The sequence below is a fragment of the Tasmannia lanceolata genome, unplaced genomic scaffold, assembly GCF_043159265.1.
Source record: "Tasmannia lanceolata isolate RefF3 unplaced genomic scaffold, GAP_Taslan_0.1 ptg000013l, whole genome shotgun sequence".
Classification (NCBI taxonomy): Eukaryota; Viridiplantae; Streptophyta; class Magnoliopsida; order Canellales; family Winteraceae; genus Tasmannia; species Tasmannia lanceolata.
In genome coordinates, this window is record NW_027518690.1 from 48,379,407 (window position 1) to 48,395,529 (window position 16,123).

At 38.7% G+C, this 16,123-nt stretch overlaps 1 protein-coding gene across 1 annotated transcript; it reads right to left on the reverse strand.

The window, feature by feature from the left end:
* Positions 1–1,070: 1,070 nt before the first annotated feature.
* On the reverse strand, positions 1,071–15,408 carry LOC143890399 (glutamate receptor 2.7-like). The gene is made up of 5 exons (XM_077395053.1): positions 15,010–15,408; positions 12,998–14,265; positions 11,520–11,829; positions 2,587–2,987; positions 1,071–1,712 (listed from the first exon to the last, which is right to left on the reverse strand). Exons 1-5 carry the CDS (start codon positions 15,299–15,301, stop codon positions 1,242–1,244), a joined length of 2,742 nt encoding a protein of 913 aa, XP_077251168.1. The 5' UTR covers positions 15,302–15,408; the 3' UTR covers positions 1,071–1,241.
* Between the last annotated feature and the right edge of the window lie 715 nt (positions 15,409–16,123).

The following is a 16,123-nucleotide window of genomic DNA, read 5'->3' on the forward strand; positions in this document are numbered from 1 at the left end:
CAAATGAACGGTTTGGATCATTCTATGAAATGGGCTCCACACTACTTTTTGAAAAATACTGGACTCCATCTGCACACAACATATAGAAATCTCAGCTATTCACATCTTTTTTTTGAAATGGTCTCAGCTATTCACAGCTTATAAGTAGAAAGAGTGAAAATTACACAAGGGGAGTGTGTTTAGCAGTAAATGGAAAAGTAGAAAAAGATGATGATCGAAAATGAAAAGGGGGACATGTCTTTGCCTTATGTTTTGATTCTTCAAATAGAGGCAATAACATATTGAAAGTAGTTAGTACGTTAATCTTCCAACATATATAGAGAAATTTTATAGATGCACTTTATTGAGATGGTCCAATGGGGGCACCCTTGTAGCTGGTTTTCTCAAAGCCGACCTGCTATTTAGCGTTCCTCGATATTAGTAGAAGGATTTCCTCTTCTTCTTGAGGAATTCATGGCTAGGGATTGGGACTTCTTGTTGGTCTTGCTCTTACCTGTGAGGATTTATAGCTAGGATTAGCTTTTTAGCAGAAATTTCAGTGTTATTTTCAAGGTTCCTGGACCATGGGAGCTTTCATGGTAGGTGATGGAGCATGTGGTTTAATTGGGCCTCCCTTTAAGGCACATACCTTCCTCACACTCACATGGGCTAGTCATTTGTTGGATCCGATACTAGTGAAAAACATGATTGCCCCAGGACTGTAATGGGCTACAAGCCCTTCAACTTTTTCTTGACAACCCTAGGTTAAAGCAATAAGGTGCGATATAGTTTTTTTAGGAAATTGGGAATTTTAAAAAAGAAGGAAGCAATAGGATGTGAGACTAAAATGAGTACCAACCTAATCGGGCCATTAGGGCTCTAGTTGTGACTATGTTCGTTTGAAAATTTTATCCTAATACAAGTTTTTTTTTTAAAATATGATATCTTGATCGTTGCTTAAGGACATGTTTGGCCGCTATGAAAAAATATTCAATTGAATATCTGTGGGGTCAATGCGAGGGATGGGAAGTGGAGAGACTTATGCCCTGTTTGTTTTGGATTTTGAGAACTGACAGTGAGTAAGAAATTGATTATTGGATCTCACTGTTAAATTGCATTTTTGGATGAAATTACATTTTTAAACAAATAATGAAATAACATTTTTTACATGAAATTAAAATTTTTTTTTAACATATTTGAGGCCTTTGTGTTAGCAACCTCCTGTAGTACCAAATCAATCTAACAGTGAGATCTCAGATATTCTAACAGGGCGAATCTTCAGGGTGCTGTGGAGTGTTTTTCAGGCTTACTTGCCTCATTCTTGTGGAACTCCATCTTTTAGTGTCCGTGGAGGAAGATGAACGCGAAGCTAAGTCAGAAAGCTGCCCTTTATTCCAGTATTTTACTAATGTCACAGCTCTTCTCCACAACCTCTTCGTGCCGGGGCTTATATATTCTTCTTCTCCCACTCTTCCTTGCCGGAGTTCCCGCAGTAAGTTAGCAAGGAAGATTAGGACGGCAAGCGTAGAAATGCCTCCTGTGAGGACAAAAAGCAACCAAAAGCTTTCAAGGGTTAGGCTCTCATTCTTGTCACTTAAGTTGGTTCCAGAACCTGAACATTTGGTGTAACCCGACATCATTTGATCTTCCAATTCCCTCAGCCTTCCGTTCTCTGATAGTGTGAGAATGGCTTTAGAAATGTCACTGGTTAAAGGAGAACCCTTTGGAAAGACCTGCAAGCAGTTGAAGAGTTAATCAATTAGATGAATGAGGACTGCAATTATTAATAAGTGTTCCTAGATAAATTCCTGGTTATAAAAAAAATTGCACGAGGAATGCTAATATAATCTTTTAAAGAGGATGGCTTCACTGCATATCATATAGACCAGACCAAGGCATATAGTAGAAGTTGGCACAAGATCTGCTAGGAATGTGAGCCCACTAAGCAACCTTAAAGGTACATTGCTAAAACAATTGTATCATTTTTCCCTCTATAGTATTTTCCAAAGGGCTAATTGTTCACAGATTTCTATCCCTGTACAGTACAGTGACTTATACCGACCAAAGCTAAACCGTTTTTCATTCTTTAAAAAAGAAGCGTGTCTTGTGCTGTACTCAATCTAGTAAAAAGGAGAATAGCTTGCTTATGGTTTTGGCCCATATGAGAATCTAGGCTAAAATTTGGAAAATTAATGTGTCTTGTAAAGTGAAGTGTCATGGTAGTCTTTTATGTTATTTATAAGGGATTTGCTAGCATCCATCGCAGAAGGCATTTCACGGATGGCCTGTTGCATGTGAGAGCAGCCACTTCATGAATGAATACAAAATCTACTGAATAGAGTTTGTAGTTTTTGTTCCAACCTCCTAACACAATAAAACTTGTTTACCTTTTTCTTTGTTTATTGTGTTAGGAGGATTGAACAAGGCCTAACACAATGAAACTTCTTCCAACCTCCTTTTGTTTACCTTTTTCTTTCGAAATTGACTTTAGTACTTGCAAGGAAAAGAAAAACAAAAGAGGATGGAAATATTATTTCCTTTCAACATTAGGTATTACTGTTTCTCAACAAAATCGGTATGAGGTTTAGAGTTTTGATTATTACTTACAAAGCCAAAGCCTCCTAGACTGTAGCTTGGTTCCAATGTCGTGTATCCCTTGTAGTATTTGGAGAGGAAGATATGAAGATATGGGATCTCGAGGAAGGCCGCTACGATCCTCCCACTGTTGAAGGCATCCGAATAGTCATCTTCCAGGTAATTGAGCCTTACTATGCTTGATTGATCAAAATGCAGCACTTCCGTGAGGTATTTCTCCACGAATGAATCATTATCGCACCCAACTGGCAAGTGGTTTCTTCTTAGAAATTCGATGTCATTCACTTTCGGTTCGATCCGTTGGACTGTTAGCATGGAAGTGAGGCTGGCCGTGTAGCTAGAGGTCAGGACCAAAACCACGAACAACCACATCACGATCACCACTCGAGTGAAGTTGCTAAGGAGTCTCTCCCCTGAAGAAAGAAATTAACATGTGATGAATGAAAAAAAGAGCAGAAATGGTGGTATAGTACTCATAAGAGGTATTTATTTATTGAAGGAACCTAATTTACGGATGGGAAATGATATTTCCACCTGATTTTGTTTGTGTTTTCCTTGGTGTCCGTTTGGATGTTCGTAATATAGAAATAGATGGAAAGAAAAACAGATTCCCATTTCTTTACCATGCTTTTCCTCTTGATTTGAGAGGAAAGTCAAACAGTATAAAAGGTCTTGCATTTGGAAAATTTATATCTTGATAGTGAATAATAAATAGCAACCAAACTATACTAGGAGCAGGGGAAAAAATGTCCTTTTACTTTGATTTTTAGTATATTTAATGCAACTAAACAGAGATTATCATTACATTTTGGCTATGTTTGGAAAGTATGATTTTTATTTCATGATAAATTCGTTTCTCAAGTCGTGAAAGAAGGGTAGGGCAGGTGGGAGAAGGAAATACTTCAGAGGGCACGAATGGGTAGAGGGTGAGAAGTGGTTAAAATACAAGGAAAAAATCAATCATATTTTGGGCAGTGTTTCTTTTTTCCTTCTTTTTCAGGATTTTCTTATCCTCTCCTCACTTAGTCCCTCTTATGTCTATCGCTCCCCACTCTCTCACCATTCGGTAGGCTAATATTCTCCGAAAAAATTCATGGTTTCTCACAAAATATGGATGAGGCAAAAGCTTAATGGGAGTCTGACGCAGGAGCGGGTTGCGGAAGCTTTAATGTCAAGGCGCGGATACGGTAGCGAAAAGTTAAAGGGTATAAGATGGCGGATGGTGGGTTAAACTAGATGGTTATTTAGAGGGCTGAAACAAGGTTGAGACAAATCAAGGGTGGTGTAAATCATGTGCTGTTGGGCTACTAGGAATAAGCATGGACAGGGTAATATGGAGGCTGCTAATGTGACTCTAGGTTTATCTTATGGGAGATATGAAGGGGCTAATGTTTGGAGATGGGGATGATTAATCGGACAGGTGTATATTGGTTAGGTGGTTAAAGGATTAATGGGTTCTATGTGAAGGGGCTGTATTGTAGGAGATTTATGGGACTGACGAGATGGCTTTGGTGAGGAGAAAACAAGCAGGTGAGTGGCTGCTTTATCTATGGTAATTGGCTGAGAAAACACTTGTTGTTGGTCACCTAAATAATAGGAATATGTGGGCTTTGCTATGGGATGATAGAAAATGACAAAAATACCTTGGGCTCTTGGGCTGAAATTGACTTGGTCGATGGAAACTTGAAGCAGAGAAGCTACTTCAATGGTGGATAGAGGCGGGGAACCAGGAAGGGCTGGTTCGATGAAGGATGTTGATGGAATCCAAACAAACACATGAAATTGATGGGGATATGAAGAAGAAAACTACAAACACATTGTGTTTTACCTCTTTGATCCAAGGAAGAAGATGAAGATAAACAAGGAATATAATTCCTAAAAAAACTCAAATTTTATTCATAAAATCAGCCTCCTACGTTTACAATGAGAACCCATATTTATAGTGTTTTTTGTGGCCGTATCCTACTTCTAATAAAATTAGAAAAATAGAACCAACTTTCTAAAATCTCTCAACTTTCCTAAATTATCTCTAGAATCCTAAAATAGCTGAAATTTTAATTTCTAAAACTTTTGAACGAACAACTCTTGAGAATTTCGTCCAACTAACAATCCTAATAAAAATAAAATTCTAATATAAAAGAACTTCTAATGAAACCAAAACTCTTTATTCCATGGGAACAACGTGAGCGGTTGATCTGCATGCTCGGACGAGATGCACCAGCATCACAGTCCTATGACATTTTTTGTGTTGCATCTGGATGGCATTCTAGTCATTTGTAATGATGTAGGAATTATGTATGTGGATGACATTTACTCATTGGGAATGATTGACGAATGGTATCTAATATAAAGATACATTTTGATTGCAAGAATAAGGCTGAAGTATACATTCTAGGAAAAATATTTTTTTTTTCTTGAAATGGCAAATAATATTGAATAAAAGGGGGGCCCCGAGAAGGGAAAACTCAAGAATACAGAAAGAAAAAAGAAACAGAAAAAGGAGCACAGCGCAGAGGACATCTCAAGGAGGAAGATGATCAAACCATCTCAAAAAATCGCTCCCCACGCCTCTCCTACCCAACAAATCAGCCTTCTCATTTGCGGACCTCCAAACGTGGTACAATTCAATATTTGATTCCGCGATTATTTCCTCCATTTCATAAAAAAGAGTCAAGAATCTCTAAGGAGGAACTACCCCACCCTTCAACCATCGGATCACATTTAGAGAATCCCCTTCAACAATTAAGTTCTTCAAACTATCCCTCCTAATATTTTTTAGTCCTTGAAAAGCCGCTTTGACTTCCCCCTCCGTAGCATCACACTCTCCAATCGGACCGCAAAAGGCCCAAAGCACCTTGCTACTATCATCCCGACATAAGCCTCCCACCCCGGCCGGACCCGGATTCCCAAAACAAGCACCATCAAAGTTCAATTTTAGCACCCCATTAGGAGGTGGCTCCCAACTATGGACAATGATAGTAGCCCTCTCACTACTAAAACACACTTCTCGCCAACCTTCCCAGAGATCATAAGCCGATACAAACCGAAGCGATGAATGACATCTCGTCCATGCTATAGCCACCGCAATAATGCGCATAAACAGATAATGAGGAGATTTGGATACCTCCTCAAACACCCTAGCATTTCACTCCTTCCATACTACCCACCAAGTAGCAAGTAAACAAACTTCCCATAAGATTTTACCCTTTCTTTTCCAAGGCACAAAGCTCCAAAGATCCAGTAACATCTGAATAGATCTTCGGAATACCCAAGTAATCCCAAATCTCAAGAAAATACGACCCCATATAATCCAGGTAAACGAACAGTGCATGAAAAGATGATCCACAGATTCCCCATCCTCAAGACAGAGAGGGCAATGATCAACAAGCCACATGCCACAATTTCTCTGAAAGTTAATGGTTTGTATCATTTCGCAACACACAGCCCAACCAAAGATGCTAACCCGAGGTGGACAATGAAATTTCCATACCTTTGCTGAAAAAAGAGGGAGCAAAACAGGGCATCAAGCTTTTATAGAATGATTTGACAAAGAAAATCCCAGAAAAATCCGCAGTCCATAATCTCCTATCCTTCCCTACTCTTTTAATGTAGCAGCTATCAAGGAGCCTCTTAAGATGAGACACAGACTCTTGCTCCCAAGCAAAAAAATTTCTTCTATAAGCCGGACACTACACCAAATCACCACCACTATGATCCAAGCATTCACTCACAAAAGTTTCTTTATTTAGGGCCACCCTATAAATCTCCGGGAACAACAACCTAAGCGGCCTCTCTGCACACCACACATCTTCCCAAAAATTTATTCTGTCACCTCCATAAACTCTAAATCTAATATTCATGTTAAATGAGAAACACATTTTTAAAATATCTCTCCACACCGTCAAACCCTTTTTCTTAAAGTTTTCAAGTGATTCCCAACCTCCAGACTGACACCCATACTTACTACAAATAACCCTGGCCCACAAATGAGACTGCTCCTCACCAAACCTACATAACCACTTCCCTAGCAAAGCGTGGTTGAACTCCCTAAACCTCCTGATACCCAATCCGCCTTCCTTAATGGGCACACAAACATCCTTCCAACTCACCACGCTTTTTTCTCCTCTGTTCCGCCCCACAAAAATCTGGGTTGAATCATTTCTATTCGTAAGGCAACGCTAACTGGGCACTTGAATAAAGACATAAAATATACAGGGATATTTGCCAAAACTGCCTTGACTAAAACCAACCTTCCTCCTCTAGACACTAAATTTCTTTTCCAAGTGTCCAGCCTCCTCCCTATCCTCTCAATTATCGGCTCCCATAATACCTTGTTTGGTTTTCCAAACCCCAAGGGCAGACCCAAATACGAAGAAGGTAAATGATCCATCTCACATCCCAGGATCCCAACCAACTCCAAGGCCTCCTCCATAGGGATATTCAAAGGAAACATCCTAGATTTATGAAAGTTGGATCTTTGCCCCGATATGATTTCATAACATCTCAATATAGATTTCAAATTTAACACTTGGAGTCTCTCTGGTTCACAAAACAAAAGGGTATCATCCGCAAACTGGAGGTGTGAGACCTCCAGTTTGCCAACCAGGACAAATTAGGAAACGATCAATCCTGCTCTTGGATTCACCCCGACTCCAGGTGAAACGGGACCCAGACAATGGGAGATCAATTAAATCATTCTTCGCAATGAACTCATCAAATACCCTCATGTTCTTAACCGATCTCCTACACCCAAGTCTCTCACTAACAAACCTAATCTCGTTAAAATCACCCCCAATAATATATAAAGAAAACAAGGGAGTGCGGATTGTTGGGTATATAATATAACCCATGTATGTTCTAATATAAGCCCAATAAGATAATAGACCGGTGTAGTGGGCCTATTTGGGCTAGAGCCCACTAACCTATTAAAACCCTAGTGTATCTAATATATATAGGGGCTGGAGGCAACAAACTTGGTATTCCAAATTAGATACCTTGGGTGTAATGCTTCAAACAACCTCTTGCTTGACCTAATTACTCTAACAATCTTGAAGCAGTACCATTTTTTAGGGTTTTCTCTTGGGAACGTCTGCTTCTATCAAGAAGGACGGCTGATATTTTGGATCATGAATTGTCGTGAGTTTCTTCTCCCACAGAAAAACGCTTTGGGCGAGGGATTTCTTATTTTCCTCTTATTGATTTGTGATTGGGATCTGTTACAACACACAAATCGTGGGTTTCTTCCCAGCAAGGAAGCAACCAGATAATTATCTTGTTAGTTGAAACAAAACGATTATTGTTTTGTCAGAGATTTTTTGGTACGTAGATCCTTCGTCGTTGACGATCTGTTGATACAAACACTGAATTGACGAGGTGATTTGCAACAATTATCTGTTTGCCAAAAAGGGTTTATTCACGTTCAATCTGTGAACTAAAGAAAACAATTGGCCCTTACCTTCTCTCTCTTTGGCATTATTCACCCACATTATACTCTTTGGTAGGTGGATTTTCTTTGGCTGAAACCGTTTTTTTTGTAAGTGGGTTCTCTTCTCCCACAGGAATTGCATTGGCCACAGGGCTTTTGTTGGTGGTGAACAATATTTGTTGACTGAACAACCTATTTGTAGAATAAATCTTGTTGACCAAGAAATTTTGGGCCTTCTCTATGAAACCGATCATGTTGGGGTTTCACACGACAATGGATTGAAAGTGGAAATCAGTTTGGGTTTCTCCTCTCCTCTCATAATTTGTATACCTCGCGTCGGGTTTCGCCTTGGCTGGTTCTTTGTTCTTGGTTCACCCCCTATAAATCCCAATAGGTTGGGTTTGGGTTTTTCCATTGGTGGTAATCTCTTGCTGTTGGGTTTCATCTTGGATATCTCGGATTCGAGTTTGGATTTGGTTCGCGACTTAGTTATTCTTATTTGGTTATCGCGCTTCGCAAATCAGGTGCACTCTTTCCATATTTTATTTTGGTAAATTAGACTAAAATGGACAAGACTACAATTCCCTTTGAGATGGTCAAACGTTAATTGTTTGGACACACCATATAAGGAAGCTACTATGTTGGTAGATACGGCTGAGCCTAAAAGTTTCACTGCCATGTTGGGAAAAGATAAGGCCAGTACTTCCAGAGATTGGTGGTAGGATACAGAAGCCATTTGTCATGCTTACAACTCAAAGAAATTTTTCACTGGTGTTATCGAAGTAAAGGAGACTGGTACAGTGGCTAGTGGAGCAGACATGGAGGTCACTCACATTGGTACTGCGAACTTGGCCCTTTCTTCAGGTAAACAACTAACTTTATAAGATGTTAAAGTAGTTACTATTATTTTGGTATATGCACTTCATTTATATGTGGTAGAGTACCCAAGAATTTTGGTGAGGACTTTGTGACCTACCCTTTGGAGAATGATCCATCATCCTATCAGGAAGTGATGAGATCTAGGGACTATTTGTTATGGGCAGAAGCCATTCATGATGAAATGAGCTCTCTGTTAGAAAATCTAACTTGACAGCTAGTCGATTTGCCAAAAAGAGCTAAGACTATGTGCTGTAAGTAGATATTTGTATGTGCTTATACAAAATTTTGTTATGGTTTTAATCAAACACCTAAATTGTGACATCAAAAATTTGACAAAGTAATAAAGAGCTTTGGGTTTTCTGATCAATTACTCTGATAAATGCTTTTACTATCATTTTGTGTCAAATAAGGTCATGATTATTTGCTTGTATGTAGATGTTGATTCTTGTTTCCAATCTCTCTCTGTGGTGAGTAATGTGAAACTAACCTTGGGTAAAGAATTCGACATGAAAAGACCTCGGTGTTGTTAACATCATTCTTGGTACGAAAGTAAGTTTTTGAAAGGCAAGGAATCGCCCTTGGCCTAGCCCATTATATGAAAAAAAAAATACTTTCCTTATGGGAATGCAGTGAGTGCAAACCGATTGAGACACCATTTTTATTATACCAAGAAGCTGATCTCTAAGGCAGAGACAGTGTGTGGATCAGTTAGATTATTCTAAACTGATTGGTAGTATCATGTTTGTTATGTGTTGCACTGGACCAGACATAGCCTTTATAGTTGGCATGCTGAGTCATTTGACTAGCACTCCTAGCCATGAGCATAGAAATGCCCTTATGAGGCTGATGAGATACCTTTCGTGTACTCAAGAGTATGCTCTGAACTATGGTGGCCATCCACTTATTATGAAAGTTTATTCTGATGTATCATGGGGCTCAGAATCAGATGATAACAAATTTATTGTTGTTGTGTGGAAGTCGAATTGAAACTTTATGCCATAACTTCAGCTATAGATGAAAGCTAATGGATAAAGAATCTGATTATGGTTATGGCATTCCACTGACCCGATTAAAGATTAGTTCTTTCGTGGGTTAAAGATTAGTTCCTTATGTGTCTTATGTGATAATCAAGCTACAACAATGATTGTGAAGAACTCACTCTTTAATGGTAAGAGGAGACATCTTAGGCTGCAACAGGCCATATGCTGAATTATCTCAAGAACACGGGATTATCACTTTGATTGATACGAAATCGAAGGATAATAGGCCGAAGCTCTCACAACAGGGACTGACCAAAGATCGAATATTCAAAATTGTGGGGGAGATGGGGTTAAAGACCGTGTAGACATGTCTTAACCTACATCCATGTTATTTTGAATTTTTCGAATCTCCCTCTGTTTTGGCTAAGATAGGCCCTTGATATGTTTCGATGATGTTTACAGTTGTTGTATGTCATTCCACATTTGATGACATGTCCTTTTTTTGGGAAAGGTTGTACATTCCAAACTTGATGATACAGCTTAACTCAAATATGGATAAGATGACTGTAACATTCCAAAAAGAAACATGAAATAATTCTTTGCAAAAGAAACTATTTGGTCTTGTTCTTTAATGAAACTTGACAATTATGAATGGTTATTTGCAAAAGAAGCTGTTTAGGTCTTATTCTTTATTGAAACTTGACAATGATGCTTATGGTGAGAGTGATACTGATACTTTTTCAGCCATTTTGAATTGTACTAAGTTCTTCTTCAGGTAGAACTAGATACTTTCGTGAATTATGGAATTGTACTAAGTTCTTTTTCAGGTAGAACTAGATACTTTAGTGTTTTACACAAATGATTGGATTCATTTTCATGAAATACATATTTGGTAATTCACAGGGATTGGCGAAAAAGGAGGAAATTGTCTTGATTTGGACTTTGATGAAGATGACTTACTTGATGAGTAAATCTTCTAAAGTCATAAAGACTATGCTTACATTTCAGTATACATAGAGTTCACTTTTTTGTGGAACTTTATTTTGGATCTCGATGAGAATCATACCTCATGAATGAATTCATCTAAGATCAGTGAGGTTCACTTATATGTGAAACTACCTTTTGGTTGAGTTTAGCTTGTTGTATATCTAAAACTCTTGGTTTGTCATAAAAGGATTCATGTTTTCATTTGGATTACAGATCTTTTATGATATAGACCATATGGTGATGTGGATGATTCAATATTTTGTTTTGACCATTACACTATCTATCTATTGGATTGTGCTATATGTAGAACATAAGAGGAGATTGTTGGGTATATAATATAACCCATGTATGTTCTAATATAAGCCCAATAAGATAATGGACCGGTATAGTGGGCCTATTTGAGCTAGAGCCCACTAACCTATTAAAACCCTAGTGTATCTAATATATATAGAGGCTGGGGGCAACAAACTTGGTATTCCAAATTAGATACCTTGGGTGTAATGCTTCAAGCAACCTCTTGCTTGACCTAATTACTCTAACACGGATTAGAGGACTGTAAAGCACTTGGTGATTAGAGTGTAAAGTAATTAGAGTGTAAAGGAGAGGAATGCCATTACTGGCAATGCCATTAAAGGAAAGTGTTAGTATCAAAATTAGGTGGTGAAAACACTTACTATGTGCAAAGAAGAGGGTGCAAAAGATGAACCAGAGCATAGTGCTGAGTTGGGTCCCCCAAGGGCCTCTGAAATCTGGGTTTCTTCGGTGTTCCAAGAACCACACGACTAGGCCCGTGTAGACAAATATGACCCCAGTCACCGCCCACATCTCCTTTGTGAAAGGTTTCGCAAACAACCACCCCTTCTGAGAAGCTTCCTTCACGGGGACCAACATTGCGAGCCTCGATTCTGCGTAGGGCTGAGTGAACTCCACGTACTCTGAACGGGCGGCCAGGATTGTAATGTCTCCAACCACCGCTTCAAAATGCTGCCATTTCACACCAACGATCAAGATTTTGGAATGGTTAGAAGAAAGAAGAGAAGAAAGCAAAACTAAAGTGTTTTGCTTTTTAGGATTTAGTTTGAGAACGGATTTCTGTCTCATAGATGACCAAGTCATGACGAAAATATTGTAAATTTCCTCTCTTACGCTATTGACTCTTTTCAAATTGAGAGATTGGAAAATTATCTGGGGAATTACTAGAGAACTTGCCCGAGTTGAAGCTGAAACGACCCGCTGAGTTGACTGGCTTACAAAAACATTAAATGTGGAATATGTCCTACAAGGATAGTGTAAGCCAGAACTTTTCATTCAGAGTTCAATGCCTATAGCTATAGGTTACCTGGTTTGTTCAGTGCCATTCCAAGGATTTTTTTTTTTTTAGGTTGCCATACATGCACTAAGTTTTGGGAAATATTCAACACTCGCATGTTTTAATAAGAGGAGCTCAAGTCTCTTGTCTTTTAGTATTTAAAGGGCTTGAAAGAGCTTTTTGAAAACTGTTATATACTTCCAACAGCCCTTAAAATATTAAAAGACAAGAGACTTGAGCGCCTCTTATTAAAAGATGTGAGTGTTGATATCATTTCCCTAATAATATTTGAACAAAAAATGAGATTTTATATGCCGTGTGTATGTGAAGTCCAGTATTTTTTAAAAAGTAGAGTAGGGCTCAGTTCAAAGGAAGATCCAAACCGTTCATTAGCAGGGCCACAATGACAATAGGCCGCATGCCATGGATCATCTCAATAGGATGATCCTTACCCTTTGATCTATAGAGGGACTACCTATTTAGGAGACCTCTATTGATCGGAGGGTTAGGATGAGCTACGGTGTACCCATTTAACTTGTGGCCCAACAAATGAACGGATTGGATCATCCTATGAAGTGGAACTCACTAAACCTTTTCAAAAACATACAGACGTCTGGCTCACAGCGTATAAAAACTACCCAAAAACACAGCGAAGTCATATTAGCCCCACCATGTTTTGATATTTACACTAATTCATCTGGTTTTTTATTATTTAAAAAGCTATCGAAGGGTTCTTGAGTTGCTATCGAGTTACCCATGACATTCAACTCGACTCTACTCTACTCTACTCATTGGAGTCGAGTCGAGTCGAGATTTTAGAATCTAGATAGGAGGAGTTGTCACCTCGAGATAGACTTCATTAACAAGGTCGTCGTACAAGCCCTCAAATTGCTCGAACACATACGTAAGATTGTAAGGCAACAGTTTCACGGCTTCTTCAAAAACTTTAATGCTGAAACCCGAAAATTTCGTATCGTTCTTCTCATCATGATCCACCTTAACAAAGAGATTAAATTGGGATTTACTTGGAACCCCAATCCTCATTTGCTTTTCATCTGTAGGAATCGCCCACCCTAAAGGCACTGATGTTGAGTCCCCCGGCCAAAACGCAGGCCCCAATATTTCCTCTTTTTCGCCCCTTTCATTCTCTGTTGTATTCTTCACAAAACCAGAAACCGGTGACCAAAATCCGAGCTCTTTGTAACTCTTTCCCACCACATTAATGATCTGAAAAATAGCATTATTCGCTAATTCCCCATCTACAAAACGTATTTTACCACTTAATCCTTTCCAATCACTTGTCAAAATCCCCTCTACCAACCCTTTACCCCCTTTTGAGTTTTTTTCCATCGCACGTGCCACAGCCCAAATGGCATCATAAGCAACCAGTGCGAACATTCCTGGCTCCGGATTTTTTTCTCCTGGGTATTCTGATCTGAACTCTTTCTGGAATTTAATACTGAAATCTTTGAATGAAGAGCTAGTTTCTGAGAAGTGGGTTTTGATTCCTAACACGCCTTGCATCGTAGAGATGACCGAGGAGTTAAAAGAATCAATAAGATTTGTAATACTTTCTGTAGTAATCCAAACATACCCTTTTTCCATCATTCCCATTTGTTTAGCCTCTTCGAATAAAAACTCTGAGAAAGGTGAAGATGACTTCAATACAACGAAGACCCTGCTCTGTTTTTTCTTCAGCTTTGTAAGTTCTTCTCTGATTATGGTTTTTGGGTCAGAGAGAGAAGATAAAGGGGGTAAAGTAGAGTGATATTCAATTTCGGACTCAACATTTTTTAGGGTTTCAGAGAGAAGTGTAATGGTTCCATCATCACCACCACTGTAGGAATTTTCTTCATAGATTGTGATTATTTTTCGCCACCCATATGAGCGAACTAGGGATGCAATACAACTCATCTCTGCTGAATAATTGTTGGACATTAGAACTAAGAAGGGCCATCGTTCTAACATCATTGGTGGAGAAATAGCAGGTGCTGAAAAGGAAATGACTGGAATTTGTTCTCGGTTTCCCACGTTGGCGATTAGTATTGCTTCTTGCCACGCTGTTATTCCCACGATTGCTTTTATTTTCAGCTCACTGATCAGATCTTCAGCTGCAATCAAATTTCACAGCCTCAGGTATCTTTTATTTATTTCTTTTGATAGATCCTCCTCTTTATTTTAAGGAAATTCATTCATTTGTTACAGACCCACATCTCCTTGGGAATTATAATGACTAGGAAAGTTTAGTATACGAAAGAACTGGATCTATCAGGATGCTACTAACCCTCCGATCTATAGATCTGAGGGTTAGCATCATCCTATTGAGATGATTTTAGGGGCACACACTATTTATGTTGTGGGCAGACAAATGAAGAGTTTTCGATCATCCGATGGAGTAAGGGGTACAGTACTTTTTGAAAAATACTAAAATCTCCTATCAAAATAAGGGAAATGATATCAGCACATTCATGTTTTGATATCTGCACTAACCCTTCTTGTCTTTTATTGCTTACAGAGCTGTTAAAACTTAAAAGGCTATTACAGTACCCAAAAAGCTCTTACAAGTCAATTAAAATACAAAAGACAAGCTGGGTTTGTGCAATTATTAAAATATGGTTGTGTTGATATATCTATATATCATTTCCACAAAATAATGGGTTTCAATTTCAGTTTTGTTGCATCTATTACTAAAGGGGTTTAAGGAAATTCATTCATTGGGTACGAATTTTTATATTTACACAAAAATTCTGTTCCAGTAACTATATAAACGTTTTTTCCCTATAAAAATTTTCAATGTAAACATTTATCTTACTAGCTCGGCCTAAAGAAAAAGGTAAGTAAAAAATTTAAATTACCGGCAGAGACAGCTCGAAGGGGATCCCCGGCAGAGTTTCGTATGTGAAGAGATAGTGTGGAAATGTTGGAGGTGTTGTTGAAGTCTTGAATTGCAATTTCCATTGCTATCTTTTGTTCTTTCCCGATACGGGTCTCGGTGTCGATTATGGCACCGATATTCTCTGCGTTGCCTCCATGGGAGAAGAAGAGAAGACATGAGAAGATGAAGAAAAAAATTGGTAGAGATTTAGAGGAGCGAGATGGAAGAAAGCAGAGAACAAAGTGATGCGTTTTGGTGCGCTGAGAATGCATATTAGTTATTACAGAGGAGGCTTAGACTAACAGAGGAGAGAAAACCAGATACGTCTATATTTATAGAGTAATGTGTGGACATTGTGTTCAAACCTTCTCGATAGACAAATCTTCTTCTGCTCAATACTTCAGACTCTTCAGTTGCTTGTCGAATAAGAGAGAATTTGAGTCGAATCGGACAAACGAGAGGCTGTTTGGAGTTATGTGAGCCGTTAGATCAGAGTCATCTGAGGTTCCATGACAAACGGTGTAGTTTCGTGGTTGGAGCTGAACTACAATGTATGTTGGCAAGTCCTGGTCGTGGTCAAGGGCGGGCGAGCGAGCTTACTTTTCCAAGTCTTTTTCATAATTAATGCAAATGGTCTCTCCCACATATTATTGCCGTACACGTGGAAATTTGGGATAATCTGGATCCTCCATTCGTCAGCTACAATATTGATATAATCATATATCACGCCCATGGTTTTAAATTTTAACGGAAATCCGGATTTAAAATTGCCAATACCTGAAACAGTACCGGATTTCGGCCAAAATTTCGTGTTTTTATATAGCCATTTTCCTGAAATTTCAACTGAAATTACCAAAATTTGGTATTAAATAAAATATTACTTTTTGATTGTGTGCTGATTTCGGCCTAAATTTCGGTTCTGGTGAGGGCCTAAACCCATACGAAACCGAAATTTAAAACCATGATCAAACCATACACAATTACACATTGAACTTTCCAAGCCGTCAACTTAAAGAAACATATTAGAGGGTTAGGGTCATGCCTAGCACATGTGTCACGTGCAGGCCAACCCAAAGAAAAAAGGGCCACATGCG

What these genes read in the sequence shown, in the direction of transcription:
- LOC143890399 (XM_077395053.1), bottom strand. Translation starts at nt 15,301, where the DNA reads ATGCATTCTCAGCGCACCAAAACGCATCACTTTGTTCTCTGCTTTCTT. An exon ending in CCTTCGAGCTGTCTCTGCCG is followed by an intron (nt 14,266 to 15,009) that starts GTAATTTAAATT and finishes ATTTGATTGCAG; the next exon opens with CTGAAGATCTGATCAGTGAG. An exon ending in TTAATGAAGTCTATCTCGAG is followed by an intron (nt 11,830 to 12,997) that starts GTGACAACTCCT and finishes GTGAAATGGCAG; the next exon opens with CATTTTGAAGCGGTGGTTGG.